Raw genomic sequence first — 23,093 nt, 5'->3', positions numbered from 1 at the left:
GTGCAGCAATCTGTACAGAAATAGCAATTCTAAAAATAACACCAAGAGGTTGCTTTCTAGGCAGTTAATGAAATCCAACTTCATAAAAGTTTTAAAATATAACAATCATAAACCTTTTGCAGGTACTTGTCAATGCTCTCACATGGTTTCCTCCTCTGTCAAAGGGGCTCTAAGCTCAGTGTCAAGGGCTCTGTGGCACCAGGACGACAATCTCTGGCACAGGACAGGGGAGGGGAGCACAGCACTGCAGTCCCTCATTCCCTTCCCATTTTACACCTGTCCCTCCACCCTCATGGCCAGGCACAGCCAGAGGGTGGCTCAAGGCCCTGAGCTGGCTGGATCCCCATCCTTACCAAACCAGGGTCTGCACTCCTGTGTTCAAAACTGTTTAAACAAAGTCCACAGTTTCATCTTACAGTTTTTCTTTTCCTTCAAAAATTCAGCCAGGCTACCCTTACTTCCTTCAGGCACCAGCTCCATGCATTTTTCCAGTGATGAAGAGAATTAGGTTTTGTTCCCATAAACCATCTCAGTGTTGAGGGAAGAGTGAGGAGCGAGTGGCCACGTTCCCAGAAGGAGGACAACAATCAGTGCCGTGGAATGAGCCCTTCCTCACATCCCACTGTCCTGCCAACCTCCTCAGGCCAGCAACCGGAGGATCTGTCACAGCCAGGGTGCCAGCTAATGCCCTTACACTGAGTTAATGGCACTTTCATAGAAATGGAAATTCACTTTAAAAACACCTAACAGAGCATTCCAGAAAACTAACCATTTCTTCTTTCAAACTTATCAACCCTGCAATGGGAAGAAAACTGATATTGTCCAGGATAAAAGGGGAAACTTCTTAATTATGTAAGAGACTGAGACTGCCAGGAACAGCAGCAGCCCCAGAGGACTCAAGCACAGGATGGGAAAGAATCATCAGATCCAGAGTACTATCACAGAGCTAAAATGATATCTGTTTTTTTGCCTCCAGACATCTCTGGAAATCCCCAAGTTCTAAACCTAACAACATTAATGGTGTGTCCTAAGTAGTTTTCTATGAAAAAATCCACCTGGTAATTCTAAAAAGCTGTAGTACATATTTTGAAGCCATCCAACTTTCTTTTGAGAACAGTAACAATAGTTTGATTCTTGTATAAAGGACATTCCCAGCTTTTCTTCTGCCAGTTCCTCCCTTGAGCACATTTCAGCAGCAGCACAGGTGCTGCATGGGGCAGGGCCTCTCCCTTCCCCAGGTCAGTGGGAATGGTGGTCCTGAGCCAGCCAGGCCCTGGGCAAAGCCAGGAGTGCTGGGCAGTGGGGGAGTCACCAGCCTTGCAAGTGTTCAAAAAAGGCAAAGATGTGGCACCTGGGGCCATGGTGACATGTTTACTTGGGTAAACAAAGAGGAGGAGACCCATCTGTCCAGGCTGAACCAAGCCCTCCAGAGGCAGAGGGAAATTGCTGCTTTGCTTATGTTAAATAAAACAATGGTTAAACCCCTAAACTGAAAGAATTTCTCCTTCTTCCTCTGGCTAATTACATCTCAGAGTGGGAGATTAAAACTCCATCTCTGGTAGAATCCCAGACTAGTTTGTTGGAAGGGCCCTTAAAAATCATCTCATTCCAACTCCCCTGCCATGGGAAGGGACACCTGCCACTAGAGCAGCACTGACACTCAGCATTATGAGAACCTTCAAACAATGTGTTCTTCAGCCATATTTCTGCTGCAGCTTTTGAAAATCCCACCCTGAGGTTCCAGGAACAGTTCCAATCACATCCAAATGCTAAATCTGCTCTCTCCACACACAAAGCTCTCCAGGTCACCCTGGAGTGATTGCAGAACAGCCAGATGCTTTTCCCAAGGCTGGCTGGCTCAAGCCACTTCTCCAGGACACACTGCAGACATTGCACAAGGCTCAGGCAGAACCTTGCCCAGTCCCTCACACCACACTCCCACTGACTGCAGAGCTGCCTCTGAGCCCTTCCAATGCTCCTAGTACCAAATCCAGGGCCAAATAAAAGATCTCACTACTACTTACAACAAAAGTAGTGATGGCTGTTCCCTTCCAAAATTTATAGCTGCACCTCCTAGATAAAATAAAAGTCCCCTATTTTTGACAAGTCCTGCATGTTAAAATCATAGCTCTGGGGAGGCTAAGTGGAAAATCCAGGATACCTGTCAGCTCAGCATCAATGTGTTTGAAGGGATTTGGTGGTTTCCATGGTGATGGGGAGGGTAAGGGGCTGCCTGGTTCCAGCTCTGACTGACGCACATCTCAAACAATCGCTCTCTTCCTGTTCATATGGCACAAGAAAAACAGGATGCTGAGAGGTGTTTATCTGAGAGAGCGAGATAAGCAAGCGCACTGTGAGTTCTCAAAGTATAGGAGTTCACCAATGAGATGTTATAGACTTTCTGTGGAAAAAAAAAATCCCACTGCTGCCGTGCTGAACGTGATTAAATTATGCATGGAAAAGTCTTTTCCCTTGGAAGCTGCAGGAAACCGTGCAGAGCTGGTATATGAGCCCTGAATACCAATGGAAAGTCTCTTTAGTGTGTGGTACCGAGTTACAGCGCTGAATGAAAGCAGAGAGTCAGCTCAGTGTGTGATATCTGCCACCCCAAGCCCTGCCTGGGGCCCACTGGGGGGGTGGGTACAGAGGGTGGGGGGCTGCCACAGCCCTGGGGCTGCACAGACAGCTCAGGCTGCTCTCAAGGGCTCTGTGCCCATAAGCACCAGTTCACAGGCGCTTCTCAGGCCTCTCACCCAACCTGAGGCACTTTGCAGAATTGTAAATGTCCCTCAGTGCCTGAGAGGGAATCTGCCCACTTCTTATCCCAGCTTCATCAGTGACAGAACCTGCAAACCACACATTCAATAATTATATGCTGTCTAACATCACGAGCTGGTACAGCCCAGCAGCACTCTGGGGTGTAGAGCTGAAAATCTCAAGTCCAAAAAGCACAGCAGCATTGTCCAGGGATGGTTCTGGAGTGGGGAAGACACCTTCACACCCCTGTCACACGTGGGACAGGCAATACCCCTGTCCAGAGGCTGGGCAAAGCCATGGCACAAAAACAGGGCCTGGCTGGGCATACTGGAACTGACCTGGGGTCACAGTGGCTCTAATGCATCTCTCCTGTTGATTTACAGAATCACAAAACCTCCTGAGCTGGACGTGACTCACATGCAGCCCAACACCGGAATTCCAGCTGTACCCATCCCATCAATGTGGCTACCAAAACTATCCCATCATAGCCAGGAATTGTTACAGCTCAGTTCTCTAAGTGCAGGCATCTGAGCTTTGCCACCTGTGCCATCCACACTGGAGGACACAGGGTAGGACAGATCTGTATGAGAAAGTGGATTTCTGCTTTATGCAAATTTTGTCTTCCCAGTCATTGCACATATTTAAGACAGTATCAAAGGAACAAAATGGGAACCCAATCATTGTCTCTGGCTTGGCTGGCTTACAGATCAACTCCCAGCCTTTAATTCTAGGAAGTGAGTGACCACGGAGCCTCCTGACAGTCAAACGCCCCCCTTTTTCCATCTGACTTGCTGTTTGTCTTGGAAGTAGCCAGGTTAAGGCTGTCCCATTCAGCCTGCAGTGGAATGTGGGGCAGATGGAAAGAGGGAAAGACAGACAGAGAGACACTGTAAAGACTGAGACAAAGCCTGGTGGTGGGATGAAAGAGCGTGGAACGAAGGCAGGGCCCAGCCAAGCCAAACAAAGTTTTCCTTGAGTGATTACATCTGCCGGAGAGTCCCCAGCTTGCACTCTCCTTGCTGAGAAATTCTTTTAATTGTGTCTAGGACATTTTAAAAATCCCAAGAAAAGCTCCTCTGTAATTGCTGGAGCCCTGAACTGTGTGAACTTTTGTCGTGCTGAATCGCCAATAGCTCACTGCAAACCTCTGCCACCGAAGCAGGGCTTCGCTGAGGGAGAGCCCTGGGGAGGGAAAACTGGTAATAAATCTCCATTTCTTTTTTCCCAAGGAAAAACAAACAATTTAGACAAATTCCTCTCCATACCAATGTCTGTATAGTTCAGTGTAAAGTGCATCCAGCAGAAAATGAAAAGAGATCCATTCTCAGATTAGCCAAAATTAAATAAGGTTAAATGAGTGATGTGTAGAGCCAAAGCCTACAGCTCTGTGAAATGGGCACCTTCCAGGGGGCCAGCAGGGATGGTGGATCTTCCACAGCCACCAGAGCCACTCCGTGCTGGGTGAGGGAGGACAGGAACAGTGGGGCAGGAGTGTATAGCCAGGACCTGCACCACACAGCACCACAGGGTGCCATGGGAAAGTCCTCGCAGATATGAAAATCAACGCTTGTGAGCCAGAAAGACAGAAAAATATTAATCTTCAGGGCCCATGATCCTGCCATGACCAGACACACTTCAGGTGTTATCTGAATGCCACTGCCCCGGGCTGCACGTCACGGGTCCAAATCCCTTGTCTGTAGCAAACCACCCTCATCTTCAGGCTTAATTTCCCTCCACCCCTCACTGTGAATAAGCAGAAATGCCAGAGTTGACAGGCTCCAAGCACCTCATTTCTCTCCTTCAGAACCCACACATCTGCCTGCACACTCAGGTAACTGGGTATTTGTGTTTGCCATGTGTCACGGTCAGTCACTGGAGGTCACTACAAAGGCAAGGCTCAATGTCAAAGATCAAATCCAAAATAACAAGGTGGGTGAGCTGCCTCCTCTGGCCACAGTCACACAGCTCACCGTGCCACAGGGTGGGGTACCCTGGTAAGGAGGGAACACCAACACGTCTGTGCCCCTAAAACAGCCACCCAAAGGTGGGCTTGGTGTCTGCACGTTTCCTCGAGCACTTTGAATGAATACCTGGCTGCATTGCATCGCCTGGCTGGTGCCAAGACATTTTACTCAGGACATGAGCTGTCCAAAAACAAAGTGAGTCATCCTCATTAGAATCATGGAATCTCCTGAGCTGGAGGGACCCATCAGGATCACGCAGCCCAGCCCCTGTCCTGCCCAGACCCCCCAACAACCCCACCCTGGGCATCCCTGGCAGCGCTGGCCAAACGCTCCTGGAGCTCTGGCAGCCTCGGGGCCGTGCCCATTCCCTGGGGAGCCTGGGCAGTGCCAGCACCCTCTGGGGGAAGAACCTTTCCTGCTCTCCAGCCTGACCTGCCCTGGCCCAGCTCCAGCCATTCCCTGGCTCCTGTCCGTGTCCCAGAGAGCAGAGATTGGAGCTGCCCTTCTGCTTCACCTCCACAGAAAATTAACTTGGCCAAAACACAGATCTGCTCTTGCTGGGCAGGGAATTGATGCAACTCAGTGAAGGCTCGAAGGTAGCAGCACAGGAGCAAAGAGGTGACTCATGTGCCAGGACTGGGTGCAACGGCACGAGAGAGAAGGGCAGGAGCAAGACCTTTCTCTTGCAGCTGTGATTCAGCTGTTTGATCAGTCAGCACTTCCACTTGCTCCATTCTGCCAGAACACACACCTTTCCTTATCACACAGAACTTGCAGTACTGACTGCACATCAGGCAGTGACACCGATCCTTCAGTGACCTGAAGGTTTTATGTGCTCTGCCATGCAAAAGACAAGACTCCATCTGAAGGCACTCATACATCAGCCCCAGGACAGGATCTCTCAGCTTGCTGCTCATGGGGGGGCATAAGCTGATCAGCACCCTGAGCCCCTGGAGCAGAGTCACCAGCACTGCCAAAGGACTGGTGCCAATGCACAGGTGGATGTCAGCATCATCCAGATTTGTTTTTTAAACAGTATGCCTTACAGAAACTTTAAAACAGTATCTGTAATTTTAGAACAGAATTTATCCTTACGATAGGCAGCCTTTCCAGGCAGAACCAGCTCCTCTGCTCCCAGACCCTGCATTTCAGAAAGCACAGCCAGGATCATGCCGTGTGGAAACACCAGCTCAGTGTCTGTTGAACAACACCTCAGCAAGGCTGAAGGAAACCTCAGTGGAGAGAAACACCAGAGGTGGCAGAGGGAAGGGGGACAGTCAGACCAGGTGGCAGCTCAAAGACACAGACCCTGATCAGGACCCATGAGCAAAGGGACTGGTGTCTCTCTAGGCCCCAGGCACAGGGAACAGTTTGAGGGCCAAGGAGCACCATTTCAGAACATCCACTGCAATAATCCCAGTCCTCAAAACTATGGAGGGATCCCTGAAAACCTCTAGTTTGCTGGGGAGGAGGTTGGGATTTTGTTTTATGCTTATTTGCCTCTTGTTTTTGCCCTGGTAGATAACGTTAATTTCCAGTAACTGTTGACCAAAGTGGAAAAGGAGGATTTAACAATAAAGTGCAAGAGTCCATCACAAGTTATGGCAACCCATGTGCTCTTATGAAACAATAACACACCAACATAAAATAAATCAGTGCCTTTTAATTTAACAATGTAAATTACCCTCCCACCTGCTGTGACTCTCTATAAGGAGAAAAAGCTGGCAGTGTATTTACCAAGCTGTCTATCCCAATCCCATTCTGCACTGGCCTCCTGCCCTGGGGTTAGACTGTAGGACTCTGTCATCTCTTGCACTTGTATGACCTAAGAAAGGGAATGTGGCCTTTTTCCCACAAGCCCAGAGTGAGAACATCATAAAAGCTGAACTTTAGCCCCCTTTTTGGGCAGGCAGCACAATAGCAAGGAGGATGCTGTTACTCCCCAGAGGCTCTGCTGCTGAAAAACATCACCAAGCTCAAGTAAAAGGTCAGTAGTTAGGATTGCATCTCTTGTTTTCTTCAGTTTTCCTCCTCCGTCAAAGGCAGTTCAACATTCTTTGCACACCCCCCTCCCTCCTTCTGAGAAATGCAGGAAGGAAGTGCTTGCAAAATAGTTTAATTTAAAAGAAGGCACAATCACACACAGCAAACCCTGCTGCAGCCTCTGAGCAAGACGTGTCCACTGCTCCCCATTCCCACTGCAGCACAAATGAGTCCCTCCCTGCCCACACACACGGGCAGGGCTGTGCTCCAACACCTGGGCTGGAGAGCTGTGCTTACGTGCTGCAGGCAGCCCCTGCTCCCCCAGAGCACACAGCACATCAGCCCAGGGATGAGATGAGCAGCAGGACGAGAAGGTGCAGGGAACCCTGCAGCCTCCCAGGGCACTGCATGGTACTGGGCACTGAGTGGCAGCACTGTGGTCCTGGGCTCAGGACAGTGTCACCTCCTGTCTCTCTCATAACTAGTGCTTGTTGGATTTCATAGGATGTTCTTCCACCAAGGCTTGTTACCTGAACCTTGCTGGGGTTTGGGAAGGTATTTGGGACAGTTGGATTTAACTTGACCCTTTTCTTCACTAGATTTATGTGAAAGAACCAGAGTGGGTGGAAGCAGCTGTTATATTCCATGCCTTTTTGCAAAGAGGAATGTAGAGACCAGCAGGCAGTTCCTGGAAAACTCCTTCATTATCCATCAGTTTCTGCTGTACGGCCACATATCTAATCTAAACATCATTCTCCCCAGGCACACGGTGTTTTTGTATCCCTGGGCAAACAGCACTTACTATCACAAGCCTATTTCTTTGTCTTTTCCAAGACTCTGGCAGTCCCAAGACTTCCCTTGAGCCATGAACCACAACAGCCACATGTCAGGACAGGCTGACAGTCCCTGCCTGCTCTCCCTTCTTTGAGAATTCCCAGTCCTTCCAGCCCAGTGTCCTGACACAACCCCCTCAGTGCCTGCAGTGGATCCGGTCCTGTTCTAGGGTACCACGTTCCCCTCATTGCTCGTGGGTTCATCTCCAGCTGGCATTCTTGGACTTCATGGGACACTGCCAAAAAATCACAGTCCTGTCTCTCCTTTAACCCGTTGCTGTCACAGTGCATCATTCGGTGAATGAAATAAGGACGGGATCAGTGCGTGAAGGACCTGAGCAGAATCACACCCGACCACTCGAGTGGTGCCTCCTTCCAAGCAGGATGCCCAGGACAAGCAAACACACAATCAATTATTTTCTAGAAGGAAATTTAAAAATGCTGCATGCTGTTAGTGTGAGCACTTTGCCGTGTACAGTCACACAGCTTCACAAAGGGGAAGGTTAATGCTCTCACAAACAGGGAAATGAGAGTACCAAATGCCACCGGCAGGCTGGGGACTTGGGGGCTACAGCAGGACCTGAAACCAAGTTGCTGAGTTTGGCTTTTTTTATTTTAAAGTTGACAGCTTCAACCTCCAGCATCTACACCCAGCACTGAGCATGGGGAAACCTGCTGTTCTCTAGCTCTAGGCCAGATGGGTAAATTTTTGGGTTAATGCTTTCATAATCATGCAGCCAGAGCTGCTGTTTATTATCCATCCCATCCCCAGGAACTTCTTACCTTCTTTTCTTTTTCACTTGCTGTTGCTTATGTGCATTTCTGATAGATTTGAAAATAAGTGTTAGCACTGCAGAAATACCTTCAGCTTTAAAATGAGGGTTCCATAATCCTGCATTCTTTATAGACCTTAAATAAAAAATTATTTCTGTCCTGCAGAGTGTTGTAAAGGCATTTAAGGAGCTTACTGCCCGCCCCATGCCTGCTGGAAGCCCAGACAAAGGACAATAAAAATGTGAAACAGAGGAGAAGGAACGAAAGAACCCCAGAAAGGCACATTTGGCTGGGAAGAGGAGGTGCTCCTGCAGGTAGTCAGCACAGAGCCTGACCACTCCTTCAGTGAAAAAAATTTTCTAATATCTAATCAGAACCTCCCCTGTTGCAACTAAGGCCATTTCCTTTCGGCCAGTCCCCTGGCACAGGGCAAAAGAGACCAAACCACCACTTCCCTACAAACTCCCTTCAGGTACCTGTAGGGAGAAATTCCCAGCTCAAGGTTTGTGAGGTTTGCTAGAGCCATACTAAAAAATATAAACCCAAATAGTTGGTTGAAGGAATAGTTAAAGACAGGTTACAGAGCAGATAGATCTGAAAATACAACCCAAATATTGTAATGCAGCATTTAAACAAAAGCGGTGATACAGGGAAAAAGATCCCAGTTCACTTCTGAGCCTCTTCTTGGAGAGAACCCTATGAAGCAAAGTTGATCCAGTCAAAAGTGTGGCCCCCACGTGACTTGGTTCCTCCTTCCTTAAGGCATCACAGATGACTTTGCCTCAGCACTGCCCTGAAGAGCTGACAGACAGCTCTGTCTTGTCCCAGCACCCACAGTGACCCACACATCACCCAGGGTGCTCTGCAGACCAGAGCATCCCAGCACCTCCTTGGCCCCAGGCCCCAGCACCTGCCAGCACAGCAGCTCCTCAGCAAACATCAGTCCTTTGCCTCCCTTCATCCCTTTCTCATTTGTTGAGATGCTTCTTTGAAGGGGAACTTTGATTATTAAGATACTTAATGATACAGGGAAGGACAGCAAATGTGCAGTGCCTGCTGCCAGGCCCAGGCCCAGAGGAGCTGGCTGGTGCTGGGCTGCAGGGCTCTGCCCCCAGGCTGTGCCCCAGGCTCCGTCCCAGGCTCTGCCCCAGGCTGTGCCCCAGGCTGTGCCCCAGGCTGTGCCCCAGGCTCTGCCCCAGGCTGTGCCCCTGGCCATGCCCCAGGCTCTGCCCCAGGCTGTGCCCCAGGCTCTGCCCCAGGCTGTGCCCCCGGCCATGCCCCAGGCTCTGCCCCAGGCTGTGCCCCAGGCTGTGCCCAGGCTGTGCCCCAGGCTCTGCCCCAGGCTGTGCCCCCGGCCATGCTCCAGGCTGTTCCCCAGGCTGTGCCCCAGGCTCTGCCCCAGGCTGTGCCCCAGGCTCTGTTCCAGGCCCTGTCCCAGGCTCTGTCCCAGGCTCTGTCCCAGGCTCTGCCCCAGGCCGTGCCCCAGCCTGTGTCCCAGGCTGTGCCCCAGGCTCTGTCCCAGGCCCTGCCCCAGGCTCTGCCCCAGGCTGTGCCCCAGGCTCTGTCCCCAGGCTCTGTCCCAGGCCCTGTCCCAGGCCCTGTCCCAGGCTCTGTCCCAGGCTGTGCCCCAGGCCCTGGCCCAGGCCCTGTCCCAGGCTCTGTCCCAGGCTGTGCCCCAGGCCCTGGCCCAGGCCCTGTCCCAGGCTCTGCCCCAGGCTGTGCCCCAGTCTGTGTCCCAGGCTGTGCCCCAGGCTCTGTCCCAGGCCCTGCCCCAGGCTCTGCCCCAGGCTGTGCCCCAGGCTGTGCCCCAGGCTCTGTCCCAGGCCCTGTCCCAGACTCTGCCCCAGGCTGTGCCCCAGGCTGTGCCCCAGGCCCTGTCCCAGGCTGTGCCCCAGGCCGTGCCCCAGGCTGTGCCCCAGGCTCTGCCCCAGGCCGTGCCCCAGGCTCTGTCCCCAGGCTCTGTCCCAGGCCCTGTCCCAGGCCCTGCCCCAGGCTCTGCCCCAGCCTGTGTCCCAGGCTGTGCCCCAGGCTCTGTCCCAGGCCCTGCCCCAGGCTCTGTCCCAGGCCCTGTCCCAGGCTCTGCCCCAGGCTCTGTCCCAGGCTGTGCCCCAGGCTCTGTCCCAGGCTCAGTCCTAGGCTCTGCTCCAGGCTCTGCCCCAGGCTGTTCCTGGCTGTGCCCCAGGCTGTGCTCCTGGTGTTTATCCCAGCCGGGTGTTTTCCCCTCGCGATTGTTTGGCTAGGCTGGTGATGGATGGTGGAGGGGGCTGTGTCTGGAAATGCGCTCCTGAGCCGTCAGGAAGCTGAGGGGGCCTTTGCCAGTACTTCCTTCCTGCATATAAGGAGAGGACAGAATGGGAAAAACCTTGGCTGTCTCTCACCCTGAGAAAAGGTCTCCCCTTCCAGCTGGATTACAGTAACAGTATTTTAATCTTTCACAAGATTATAATATCCTTCCTCTCTAAGTATAGCTCCAGTGGCAGCTCAGAGAATGAAATGAACCAACAATGTAAAACTCAATAGGTGGTGCCGGAAGCTGAACAAATGGAGGTCCAGACTGGAAGATCCCTATCCTCAGTCAGGATATAAATCACCAGCGATCACACCTGTCTAAGCCAGGACTTGACTCCAAGAGCAACCAGGACTAAGCACTTCAACAGGAGGTGTAAAATGTACATAAGTCATACATTGAAAAGGAGTTCCTCAGGACAGATTCATTCCTGTGCCTGTTTTAGAGAGTGGAGCTAAACTCAAACCACAACATTTATTACACCTACAAAAAATAAGGCTGCAATGAGCAATCTTTGAATATTCTGAGCAGACATTTCTCACGAGCACCCAGGATATGTTACAGAGACTTGAATGTCTTTTTCCCCAAACCCAGCCTCTAGGTCCTTCTGTGGATGATTCATGAATCTCCTTGACATGTTGATGTGTCATCATCACCTGTTCACAGTAATAAAAGTACATGCTGAGTATTAGAGAATAGATATTTCATGCTACCACAGGAATTTTTCTAAAATTTTCCATTTTTGAGCCCCAGATTCAAATCTATGGACAATGGCGAGGGCTTTAGTGTAGGCAGATGTTCAGAACCCCAAATTGTTCTGCCCCAGCCATGTGGCCTGGGACAGCCAGAGCAGGGCACACAGGTGGCGGCTCTGAGGACCCCTCTCCCTGCAGGCCCAGCAAGGGGAGATCCCAGCAATCCCCTCATTTGTCTGGGCAAGTTTGCCCAAGTGAGTCTGTAAAAGCAAGGAAGAAATTCTCAGGACTCAACAACAAAAGAAAACTCCACCAACCTGTGAGCAGACAGCTCTCCTAACAGCCTCTGTTTCTGACAAAAACCTCAGACAAAAAGACCTCACTCGTGAACAAAGAGTGGGGAACAATGGGAACTGTCAGAAAATAGCCTTCACGTCAGAGCTAAGAATGCCCCTTGACACTTCCAAAAAAGCCCAGGCTGAGCAGAGCCTGGGAGGCTGCAGGCACAGCCCCTGGCATCTGCCTCTCCCAGCAAAAACTGCCAGCAGCACTCGGTTAGCTCCCACAGCCAAAGATGGGGATGGAAGAAGAGAGCAAATTTATGGCAGGTCTGAGCCAGAAGTAACAAATTCCTGTCTATCCAATCTCTCCAGCAGGGACCCTGACCCTCGGACTTGATGGAACATACCTGACAATGGTGTGTGCACATCTTCCCTTACTGCAAAGGGTAACCAATCACCAAAGCAATTAATGAGAAAACTAAGTTAAGGCAAATAGCAGAATGAGTTGTCTAACACAGTAAGAAAACCCCTGTGTTCTTCTGAACTGGTAAGAACTTCCGGAAAAAAATTGCTAGAAAAATTTTCAACCTGGACTAGAATTCTAAGAATGTTGATATCCAGATGTGGACAGGAAACCTCAAAGATCCAATAATCTTTATGGCATGCAATTTGGCATTGATTCACATGTTTTGCTTTATCTGTGACTCAGCATTCTTCTCCAATAGCAGTAAGAAAATAAATGGAAAGCAAATCATGCTGAATGAAAACTCACCCATGGGCGGATCACTTGAGTAATTGTCCTGATTCATCCTCCCAAAGGCGGCACCAGATCAGGATGCTGAGATTGGAGGTCTAAACGCAGAGATGCAGCCCAAGCTCTTGTTTCTGGAAAGAAAATGTAGAGTTACTGTCAAACTGTAGGAGCTTCACCCTGTGTGAGAAAGAGAATATCTTGTGTGTGGTCTGTTGTCCTTGAATTTAGCAGGAGAGTGGAGAACCTACATGCATGTACAACTTGGTGTAGGAGCCATAGGACATGTGCCTGAAGATCAGAGAATGCAATGGGAAACTGAACCGAGTCAACCAAGAAGCACTGGAAAGTGGCATCTGAAAGCCCATGGAAGGTAAAACAACATGGAGTTAAAAACACAGCTGGGTTCCTGGAATAAACTGAGTTCCAGATTTGAACAGCACAAACAGGAGTCCCTAATGTCTCCTAATGTCTTCACTTGAGTAGCCAAACAAAACTCCTGTACAGGGTGAAGAGATGGACTTGATGATCCTGAGGTCCTTTCCAACTCAGTAGATTCTATGATTCTATGCAAACCCCAGATTTACCAAACCCCAATCTGGACTAACAGGCCATGTGAAAGTGTGTTTTTGTCACAGCTACACAGCTCCTCCTCTTTGTTTGCTTGCACTTCCACTCATCATCACATCTTGACTGTGGTAGAGCTGGGAACAGAACTCCTGTCTCCCAAATCCCAGTCCAGTGCCTTAACCACCACATCCTTCCTGCTGAATCACACTGCAGGATTGTTTACCAGGAAGGAAATTCCCCCTCGAGAGCACTCACTCTGAGTGTGCTGGTGGAACACAAATGCTTAGAAAAACACAAACAGAGAGGCAATAACAACAAGTGATTGAAGTCCCTGTACTGGCTGGAGGCACAGCAGCACCTTGGGTTTGTTGTGGAGCAGTGGAAGCAAGCCCCAGGGAGCAGGACACAACACAGAGCAAGCAGTGCATCCAGATGGCCTCCCAGAACAGCCTCCTGCTCTCCACAGATTATCTGTGACTCTGGAAGTCTCTTCCCCATGTTTAACACGAGGTGTATGTCGCTCAGGGCCATTCAAAAGGTTTGGATTCTCAGCAGGCAGTGGGAGGGTCACCTTTGGGAGCAAATCTGCCAAGTGCAAGCAGCTGTGGATATGATCCAGAGGCTCAGAATTAACCTTAACATGTTGTGCAAGCAAAGGGCCCTCACTTTCTTTAAGGTCTTTAGCTCCAAAAAAAAAAAAAAAAAACCAAAAACCAAAAACCAAAACCAAAAAAAAAAAAAAAAAAAAAAAAAAAAACAAAAAAACACAAAAAAAAACCTACAAAAAAAAAAAAAAAAACAAAAAAAAATAAACAAACCAAAAAAAAAAAACCCAGGGCATGTATGAGGGGAAGATACCAAAACTGGAACAAATATGTTTTAGCCTAAACACACTTTATCCCATTGGTCTCCTAGAAAACAAAAAGGGCTGTAATTCATCCATGATTTGTCAAAAAACACAAACCCACTGAAATGGCAGATTCATGATTCAGGACTCTGAAGAATTTAGCTCTGCTCAGCAGTTGGGCAAAGGGGAAGCATTTCCCCATTCACAAGCACTGGCTTTCCAGGTTGTGTCCCACGGGACCCCACCACAGTAGCCAACAAACACAGGATTGGGCAGATGGCAGAGCTTGGACTGGATCTCAGGGCACCCTCTTCAAATATCATTGTATGGGAATTCCAGCAGGACCTGATGACTCCTGGGGGCCAGGGAACCAAAGCCTCCCTCTCAGCAGCATCCTGGGGTCCCACCCAGATCTAGAGCAGCTCTAACAAGCCCCAAGATGGGGCTTCTACTACAGTAGAAGTTTCTCAACAGAAGACACCTTCACTGAGACACTTCAATTCCTTTGAACAGTAAAAAAAAGTCACAATTTCTCCTTGGGGCTTCTTTTGACCTTGACATGACCTGAAATCCCTCAAGCCTCACTTTTTGACATCATATGAGATTAATTCAGGAATTAATGTGAAATGTAATTCCATTGTTCTCCATTCAAAAGGCTATTCTCTCATTCCTTGCCTGCTATTTTTGGGGTCAGGATCCAGTTTGTAGCTTTTTCCATTAGGTTTAAATCAAGTGTGTCCAGAGGGAGAAGGTAACTGCACGTGCTCAGTCCTGCAGGATGCTGTGATCAGTGTGCAGGGTGGGTGATGGCCCACAAGAAGGCAAATGCTGACACGAGTGTCTACTGCTTGGTTCAAAGAATTCCCTGCATGGAGCAGCCAAAGGAAAAGGTTTCTGCAAAGAGCTGCCAAGCTGCTTCTCCAAGCATGCTGGCTTTTCTCCAGAGCAGGTGTGGTCACTGTCGAGCTCTTGATAGTGATGTCGAGCTCATGGCTGGTGCCATGCAGGACTGCTTTGGTTTGTATTCCAGCCAGAAGAGCTAAGGGTGCACACAGTCAGCCTGACTAACACCGTGCTATGGATGGATGGATGGATGGATGGATGGATGGATGGATGATGGATGGATGATGGATGGATGGATGGATGGATGGATGGATGGATGGATGGATGATGGATGGATGATGGATGGATGATGGATGGATGGATGATGGATGGATGATGGATGGATGGATGGATGATGGATGGATGATGGATGGATGATGGATGGATGGATGGATGGATGGATGGATGATGGATGGATGATGGATGGATGGATGGATGGATGGATGGATGGATGGATGGATGATGGATGGATGGGTGGATGGATGGGTGGATGGATGGATGATGGATGGATGGATGATGGATGGAGGGATGGATGGATGGATGGATGGATGGATGGATGGATGGATGGATGGGTGGATGGATGATGGATGATGGATGGATGGATGGATGATGGATGGATGATGGATGATGGATGGATGGATGGATGGATGATGGATGGATGGATGGATGGATGGATGGATGGATGGATGGGTGGATGGATGAGGGATGGATGGATGGATGGATGGATGGATGGATGATGGATGGATGGGTGGATGATGGATGGATGGATGGATGGATGATGGATGGATGGATGATGGATAGATGATGGATGGGTGGATGGATGGATGGATGGGTGGATGGATGAGGGATGGATGGATGGATGGATGATGGATGGATGGGTGGATGATGGATGGATGATGGATGGATGGATGGATGAGGGATGGATGGATGGGTGGATGGATGGATGGATGGATGGATGGATGGATGGATGGATGATGGATGGATGGATGGATGGATGATGGATGATGGATGGATGATGGATAGATGATGGATGGATGGATGATGGATGGATGGATGATGGATGGATGATGGATGGATGGATGGATGGATGGATGATGGATGATGGATGGATGATGGATAGATGATGGATGGATGGATGATGGATGGATGATGGATGGATGGATGGATGGATGGATGATGGATGGATGGATGGATGGATGGATGGATGGATGGATGGATGGATGGATGGACAATGTCTGACACCTGCCTTGCCTGCAGCTCACACCTGCCCCAGAGTCAAAGCAACCCCCAGGTGGATGGGGATGGTGTGAACAGAGCTGTCATTCTGCTTCCTCAGTAACAGCTGAGGCCACAGCCACTGCCAGACAGGGAACAGGGGGCCACTGGTTTCCTTCTGAGTGATTTCAGTTCAAGCAGGGCCATTGCTGGGCTGGAGTGAACAAGGTGCTCCTGACTCATGCAGGGAAAAGCAGGAAGTCTCCCTCCTGACAGTCTGTTAACTCTCCATGGGATTAGCTCTGGGTTGGTATCTCAAGATTTGCCTGAGCTGATGCTTCCCTTAATGCTCAGAAACGTGGTGAAGTGCCCATATAAAAATCTTATCTCTCCTCAGAAAATATCCCTAAACCAAAAAAGGTTTCTATTCTGCCTGGGTATGGAAAATATTTGAAAATGTGAAGTGAGAGTTACTTAAATATTTAGAAACAAGAAAACAAACACTACAAAGCAGTACTTATTTGTAGGTGTCTTCATACGGGGATTTTGAAGCCTATTTCACATTTTTATGACCTTCCTTTTATTGCATTGGTGTTACAGAACATACAGGCATACACAGCTAAAAAAAGATATCACAGAACCATGCAATCTCCTGAGCTGGAAGGGACCCACCAGGATCACCCAGTGCAGCTCCAGTCCCTGCCCAGACCCCCCAACAACCCCACCCTGGGCATCCCTGGCAGCGCTGGCCAAACGCTTCTGGAGCTCTGGCAGCCTCGGGGCCATGCCATTCCCTGGGGAGCCTGGGCAGTGCCAGCACCCTCTGGGGGAAGAACCTTTCCTGCTCTCCAGCCTGACCTGCCCTGGCCCAGCTCCAGCCATTCCCTGGCTCCTAGACCTGTCACAGAGCAGAGATGGGAGCTGCCCCATGGGAGGAAGCTGCACATTGCTCTGAAGTTTCCAGTGTCATGGACCCTCCCCAGAAAAAACATGAGTTAGGATGGGTGAAGGAGCTGTAGTCCTAGGAGTGCCTGCAAAAGCATCCTCTGAAGATCATGGGTGCCTTTTCATTGCCTTTTACAGACTTTGGATTCTGTACTCAAACCCAGTTTAGCTTCAATTTAACTCCCATCAGCTACAAACCCAGCATTAATTTTTCACAAACTTCACACAAACTTCATTCTTCACAATGCCCCAGCTAAGCTACACTACTCAAAATCTTTGCTTAGATTCTGGAATCTCAGGCTGCAATGTGTCACAAATGACCAGCCTCCCAAGCCCATTCAGAAGCTGTGTCTGTAGTATATGTTCTTTCAAAGTAGGCAGAAGTGATGAAGAGGCTGCAGCCTCTCTGCATTTCAGGTTGAAATGTGAATTGCAGTTCCATCTAATTTTACAGACTTCCCATTATCACATAAATCTTTAACTACTCAGAAATAGAAACTTCATTTTGCTGTGATAAGGATATAGAAAAAAAAAAAACACTGACACAAGCAAAAAATAAAAAAGAAAATTCAAGGCAGCATTCAGCCAGTGCCTGCCATGAGTCCAGGCCTGTGTGAAGAACCCCAGGCTACGTTCCTTCCCCTCCAGGGCTCTGAAACCAGCAGGGCTCCACGAGCTCCTGTCTGGACAGGGCTGCTCAGCACCACCAGGACCACTGGCACCACAGAAGCAAAGGGGCCAGGACACAACCCTGCCTCCTGTATCACTTCATTTGATTGGAGCTTATTCTAAGGAGATCACTTCACTTGAATGGAATTTTTATTAAATTATTATTGACTTTTGATAATTTATGGGAGCAATTTAATAATTTCCCACCATTCGTGCCATAATAAGATTCATTTGAAGCACTGAAGGTTCAAAGCAGAACACTCATGGCAGAAGCCAGCAGAGCCACACTGCTCCAGAGAACACCCTCTGCCTCATTAGCTTGGACATTAAAACTGGAAAGCAGCTGACAAAACATCAGCAGATGTCTGTCAAAGTTTGTTGGATTTTCAAGGCCATCCCCTCAGCGTGGTGAAGCCCGCCAGCTTGACAGGAATGTATTTTTCATGGAATTCCTGTCCAAGTTCCTAACATCAATAAGCAAATTGTTGTGACCCCAAGGGCATAAGTACAACCTGAAGCCCTGGAGGAAGCCCCGGAGGAAGCCCTGGATACCAAAGAATGTATCTCCCTGCATGCCTGCAGAGTTCCACGACCCAGCTCCCCCTGCTCATTTCACTCTTTCAACCCATCAATCACCTCCAGCCACTTGGAAAGCAAAGCCTGGACACAACCAGCACACCCGGAGTGGCTCCGGGCAGCGCTGCCAGGACCGTGCTGCCGCTGGGGTGACGTTGGCCGTGCCGCAGCCCCGGAGGCTCGGCGGGCTCGGGCTCGGGTGTGCTCCCCGGTGCATTCCCCGGTGCATTCTCCGGTGCATTCCCCGGTGCGCTCCCCCGTGCATTCTCCGGTGCATTCCCCGGTGCGCTCCCGTGCGCTCCCCGGTGCGCGGAGCAGCCGCGGGGCTCTGGCACCCTCTGCTGACAAACGCGCGCCGGGCCGGGCTCCCTTTGCTGCATGAATATAGCTCGGAGCTTAATATGTTTTATCTGTCTGCTCAGCTATTTCTGTAAAATTACACTGATCCCAGCAGGCCCTTGTGCCCCGGGTTTGCTCTGCGAACCGCGCACACCCCGCACAGGGACATGCCCTACTCTCCTGTCCTCCGGGGTCACCTAAACCCCAAGGTTACCTAAACCCCCTGGGATTCATCGTCCTTTCCATCTCCCAGCACTACCCAGTTCCCCGCAGGCAGCATCGATCCTCTCCCTTATTTCTGAAAGGTTTCTACCTGGGAGGGGAGCCCTCATCCACCTGAGGGAATCATCTCTGGAAGGGAACCGTCTGAACCCTTCCAGTCCCGCCCTCCTGGTGCAAGATTCCCTCAGCATTGTCCACGCCACCCGTGGCACACAGCAGCTGTGACCCCTCCCTGTCCCTGAGCACAGCGCAGGAGCTGTGCCTGGCAGAGAGGCTCTGTGCCACCCACTCCACCAGGGCAACCTGGCACCGAGGAAGGACAGGGAGGTGACCACACACACCTGGGTCATGTGTCTCATGTGTCCAGCCCCCAGTGTGTCACACAGAGACACCCCAAGGTGCTGACTGTGACCAGTGACACCCACCCTGCTGAACCAAGGCACAGCGTGCTGACCCTGCTGTGCTGCATGGGAAGGTTCCCGGGGAATAATGAACACCAAGAACAGAAAATTCTGTGTACAGGCAGCAGTGAAACAGAAACCTGATACTTTGGGATGTGTTAACTTCAGAGGTTGATTTTCAGTCTTGTTATTGTCTGCATTTTTCTGATTCTTGCTTCTTCTGTAGGGAAGGCTGTGAGGAGGTGACAGCACACCCTGGTTAAGGCAGAGAGAGCTCAGCTGCTGAACAGACTAGCACTTTCAAGAGCTATTTCAAACCCATGCAGGCCATACTTAGCCTATCAAAGGGTCTGCACTTCAGAAGAAAGAATCTCAAAGGACCATTTCACCTTCAAAAAAAAAAAAAACCCACAACAAAAAAAAACACCACCAAAGCAAAAAAAAAAAAAAAAAAAAACCAAACAAAAAAAAACCAAAAAAAAAAACAAAACCAAAAACAAACAAAAGAAACACCAAAAAACCACCAACAACAAAACAAACAAATAAACAAAAACAAATAAAAAACAAAACAATACAAAAACCCAAAAACAAACAAACAAACAAACAAACAAACACCCCAAAACAAAACAAGGAACAACTCTGGAAATAGGAAATGCAGGATTTCTGCCAGAATCAAAGTGTAAACAAAAATTCTCAGCAAAAAGAAAAATAGCTCAGTTGAAGACACTTCATAAGTTTTATTCCAAATTTTGGCTGCCACTGAAAACCACTATAATATAGAAAAATTTGGAAAACTTTAAAATGTCAGGGGATTAAATAATCAGGGTGATTGTAATAGTAACATGTAAATCCTTCTTATAAGGAGATCCAGCAGAGTTACTTTAAATGCTGACAACTCAGTCTCAGGATCTTGAGCTCTCTCACATTAGAAGAGCTTACTTGGCTTGCTTTTTTCCCATCCCAGAACAGCTTTGTTAACACTGTGAGCACAACTCCTCTGAGGACTCAATGTAGGACTTTAGCACTTCCCAAACATAGCCAGGGTTGCATCAGTGTGAGTTCTTCAGACACTTTGACTGCTCCTAGGACTTGGATTTCAAGTTTAGGCAGCAGTGTTAAGCCAGTATTACCAACATCTGTCCAGAGCTCTCTCATGGAGCATTTGAATGTTCCCTCCTGGATCGCTGAGGAAGCTTTATTATCTCTCATAAGCATATTCACTTTTTTTTTTAAGCATGAAGCATCCTCCAGAGTCTGACACTTCTAAAAGGCTTGGCTGGACAGGCTCTGGCAGCAGTGGCCATGGCAGCTGCAGCCTTCATGTTGCCAGATGTTTGTCACACTTTGCCCTGCCAGGACAGCACAGCTGGCTGGGCGCCTGCCCGCCCAAGGGCTCAGCTCGCAGCTCTGGCTCATCAATGAGAACAGTAGGTGAAAGGATTTGTACAAAACCACTGAGCTCTGGGCTGACACACAGCAAGGTACAAATGTCCAAGTGCAGCTGCTGGGCAGGGTCAGAGCAGTGACATGGGGACACGGGCTGAGCTACCTCTGGATGAATCCCACACCTTGGAGGTATCCCCAGGGATCACCCACAGACACTCTGCAGTCACATCCCCACTACATAGGTTTGGGAGTACAGGTGTGTTGGTAAAAGTAAAGTAAATGAAATCACCTTCTGACTGACACATGCTCCAGCAAATTCCCAGGTGAAACAGAGAGAATTTAATGAATCATGGCATTTAGAGAAGAAGGGAAGGAGGAAAGTTTGTCTTTGATGAAAGTACCTTTTTTCCGCCTTCTTCTTTTTATTTATTTTTATTAGTGTTGAAGCTTTCCTTCTCCCCAGGGTTTTGCTTGAATACCTCCAGATGCAGATGTAACACTAAACAAAAAGCTTTTATAGGATGGATGAGTAATTTTAGAAATCTGCTAAATTTTCTCCATCCTGATCTGTTTCTCTCCCTATCTGCCTTTTGATTCACTCACAGGAGCTGAAGCTCCACTGCGAGTATTCCTCCTTGATCACTTTCACTCCAGACCATGTCTAACCATGAATCAAAGCACAATAATCCAAGGATTTCCTCTCAAATCACCATTTCCTCTGTTTTCCCTGTTACTAGCAAATCCCTCAGACCCCAACTGTCTGCAGCTCCTCATCTTCCGCCCTGGCCAGGAGCTCCTCAGCAGCCGGAGCGGAGCCGGCCCGGCAGCCTGCACAGCTCCCACAGCCTCAGGGGCATGGGCAGCTCCTTTGCTTCTCCCAGGCACTGCTACTCTTGCTTGGAAACTGTGCAAGAATTCAGAAGTCCCACATGCTATTGGTGTTTTCATTTCCAGGTTCTTGTCACGTTTAACTCAGATCTTCTGAGTTTTTTCTCCCTGAGATCTGATATACAGGGTCAATAACAAGCTTGTTTTAGTAAGTTTTGCCTGTTATTTCATTTCTGTTTGCCTTTTGCCCACATCATTGCCCTGAGTCCTCCCCTGTCCTGCAGGGAGTATCCTCATTGCTGATGGCAGCAAGGAGAGGAATGCTGGAGGACAGGGAGGGTGGAGAAGCAGGAGCTGCAGCACCGATCAGCTGCAACATCTGGTGATGGCTGAACAGCTGCAGGATACAGTGGCTTTGTTGTGGCTGAAGATCCTGACTGCTACTTGGAATATAAATTAAGGGATGACTGATTGCTGGTCTGAGACCTTGATCAGTAGCTCTTGTTACAAGATCATGCCTTACAATGCACTGGTGGCTTTGTTTTCCCCACCCTCTGGAAAGAGCTCTGTCCTGAGCAATCCCACCCGCTGGCACCTGGGGGACTGACACCCATGCAATGTCTCTGTTCCCCCTTGTTCTTCCTGAAAAAGTTTAATTTCACTGTCGTCACCAGATGACCTCAAGGTCAGTTAAGGCTACTTATCAAATTCAGTTAAGACTTTGTCAAGCACGAAGCCAGTACCTGCACCACACTCTCCTTGTACACTTCCTCACACTCACACCCACAGCGAGAGAAACAACATTCTGCCAGAGAGCAGGAATAATGTCCAATCCCACAAGGTCAGGACAAAGCCAAGTCACATTATTCACCACACACTGTGCACTGACTTTTTATCTCTTCCCAAGCCATGTCAGTGTTATCTCCACCATGCCTGATAATAAATTTCTTTCAAAACTCCTTCATGGGTAGTCGTTCCTCATGATTTATGTTCTGAACAAGCTTAGAGACCTTCTAAGCTCAGATCTAGAGATCTTCTCTAAGCTTATTCATGAGATAAAGGGCTAGGGAAGCAGGTTCTGAGTGCAGTGATTGATTAAGCCACCAGTGGGATTAACAAGATCACCTATGGTGGCATAAATGGCTTTTACAAGGGATGTTGGTTTGTAATCAAGTTTGTAGAAAATGATGCTAAAGGAGGAAATAAGGAGAGTCTTAAAGTTGCAGTTTTGTTCTCCTGGCAGCACTCCTGGAAGGCAGGCACAGAGAAACCACTCCTGAAGCTCCTGGGTAGGGAGCCAGGTTTTTCCACATGTCTGGAAGATGGGTCTCCAGCAGCCTCCTCCTCGCCCTTTGGTTCTCCTTACAATGCACAAGGAAAGGCTTTACCCTGCAGCCTCCTCCTGCCTCACCCCCAACACTTGGGTCAGACTGGCGAACAGAGTCTCCAGTTCAAAGGCTCAGGTTAATTTTCACAAGTGTTTTGAGCAGCGACATGCACAGTCACTGTGAAACATCTGCTCAGATCAGGAGATTTCAGTAGCTACAGATGTCTCCACCACTGTCTTCAGAAGTTGAGAAAAATGCGGTCTTGCCCAGCTTTTGGACTGTTCCACATCCACAAACATTATTTACCTGAAAGGCTTGTGTTTTCTCAGTACGATTTCTTACTAGCTGTAGTTAGAGTTGCAATGATCATGCTCTAATTTTTTGGAAAGTACTACAGTTTATGCATAGTTTTAAACACCTTTTGAAAAACCTTTAAGTAGTGGTGAATCGACCCATAAAATAATACAAATGTCAGAAACAACATATTATTCTCCTTTAGGCATGGGCAGGGATATCTGATTTTTGGCTGCCAAATGATTTGGCATCTGAACAACTGGCAA

General features: G+C 49.0%; 1 protein-coding gene across 7 annotated transcripts in view; it reads right to left on the bottom strand.

Annotated features, from left to right (window-relative positions):
* The window catches only part of EXD3 (exonuclease 3'-5' domain containing 3), a 254,749-nt gene that overhangs the window by 184,998 nt on the left and 46,658 nt on the right, over nt 1-23,093 (bottom strand). For 3 of the 7 annotated variants that reach the window (XM_053961997.1, XM_053961999.1, XM_053962001.1), the window contains exon 1: nt 12,347-13,563. In XM_053961997.1, coding sequence (XP_053817972.1) covers nt 12,347-12,383 — 37 coding nt within the window. In that variant the 5' untranslated portion in view covers nt 12,384-13,563. Of the gene's footprint in view, nt 1-12,346; nt 13,566-23,093 lie in introns of those variants that run through there. The other 4 variants (XM_053962005.1, XM_053962004.1, XM_053961998.1 and 1 more) reach the window with 3 other exon arrangements.

This window comes from Vidua chalybeata, chromosome 21 (assembly GCF_026979565.1).
Source record: "Vidua chalybeata isolate OUT-0048 chromosome 21, bVidCha1 merged haplotype, whole genome shotgun sequence".
Taxonomy (NCBI): Eukaryota; Metazoa; Chordata; class Aves; order Passeriformes; family Viduidae; genus Vidua; species Vidua chalybeata.
This window is presented reverse-complemented; position numbering and strand designations above follow the sequence as displayed.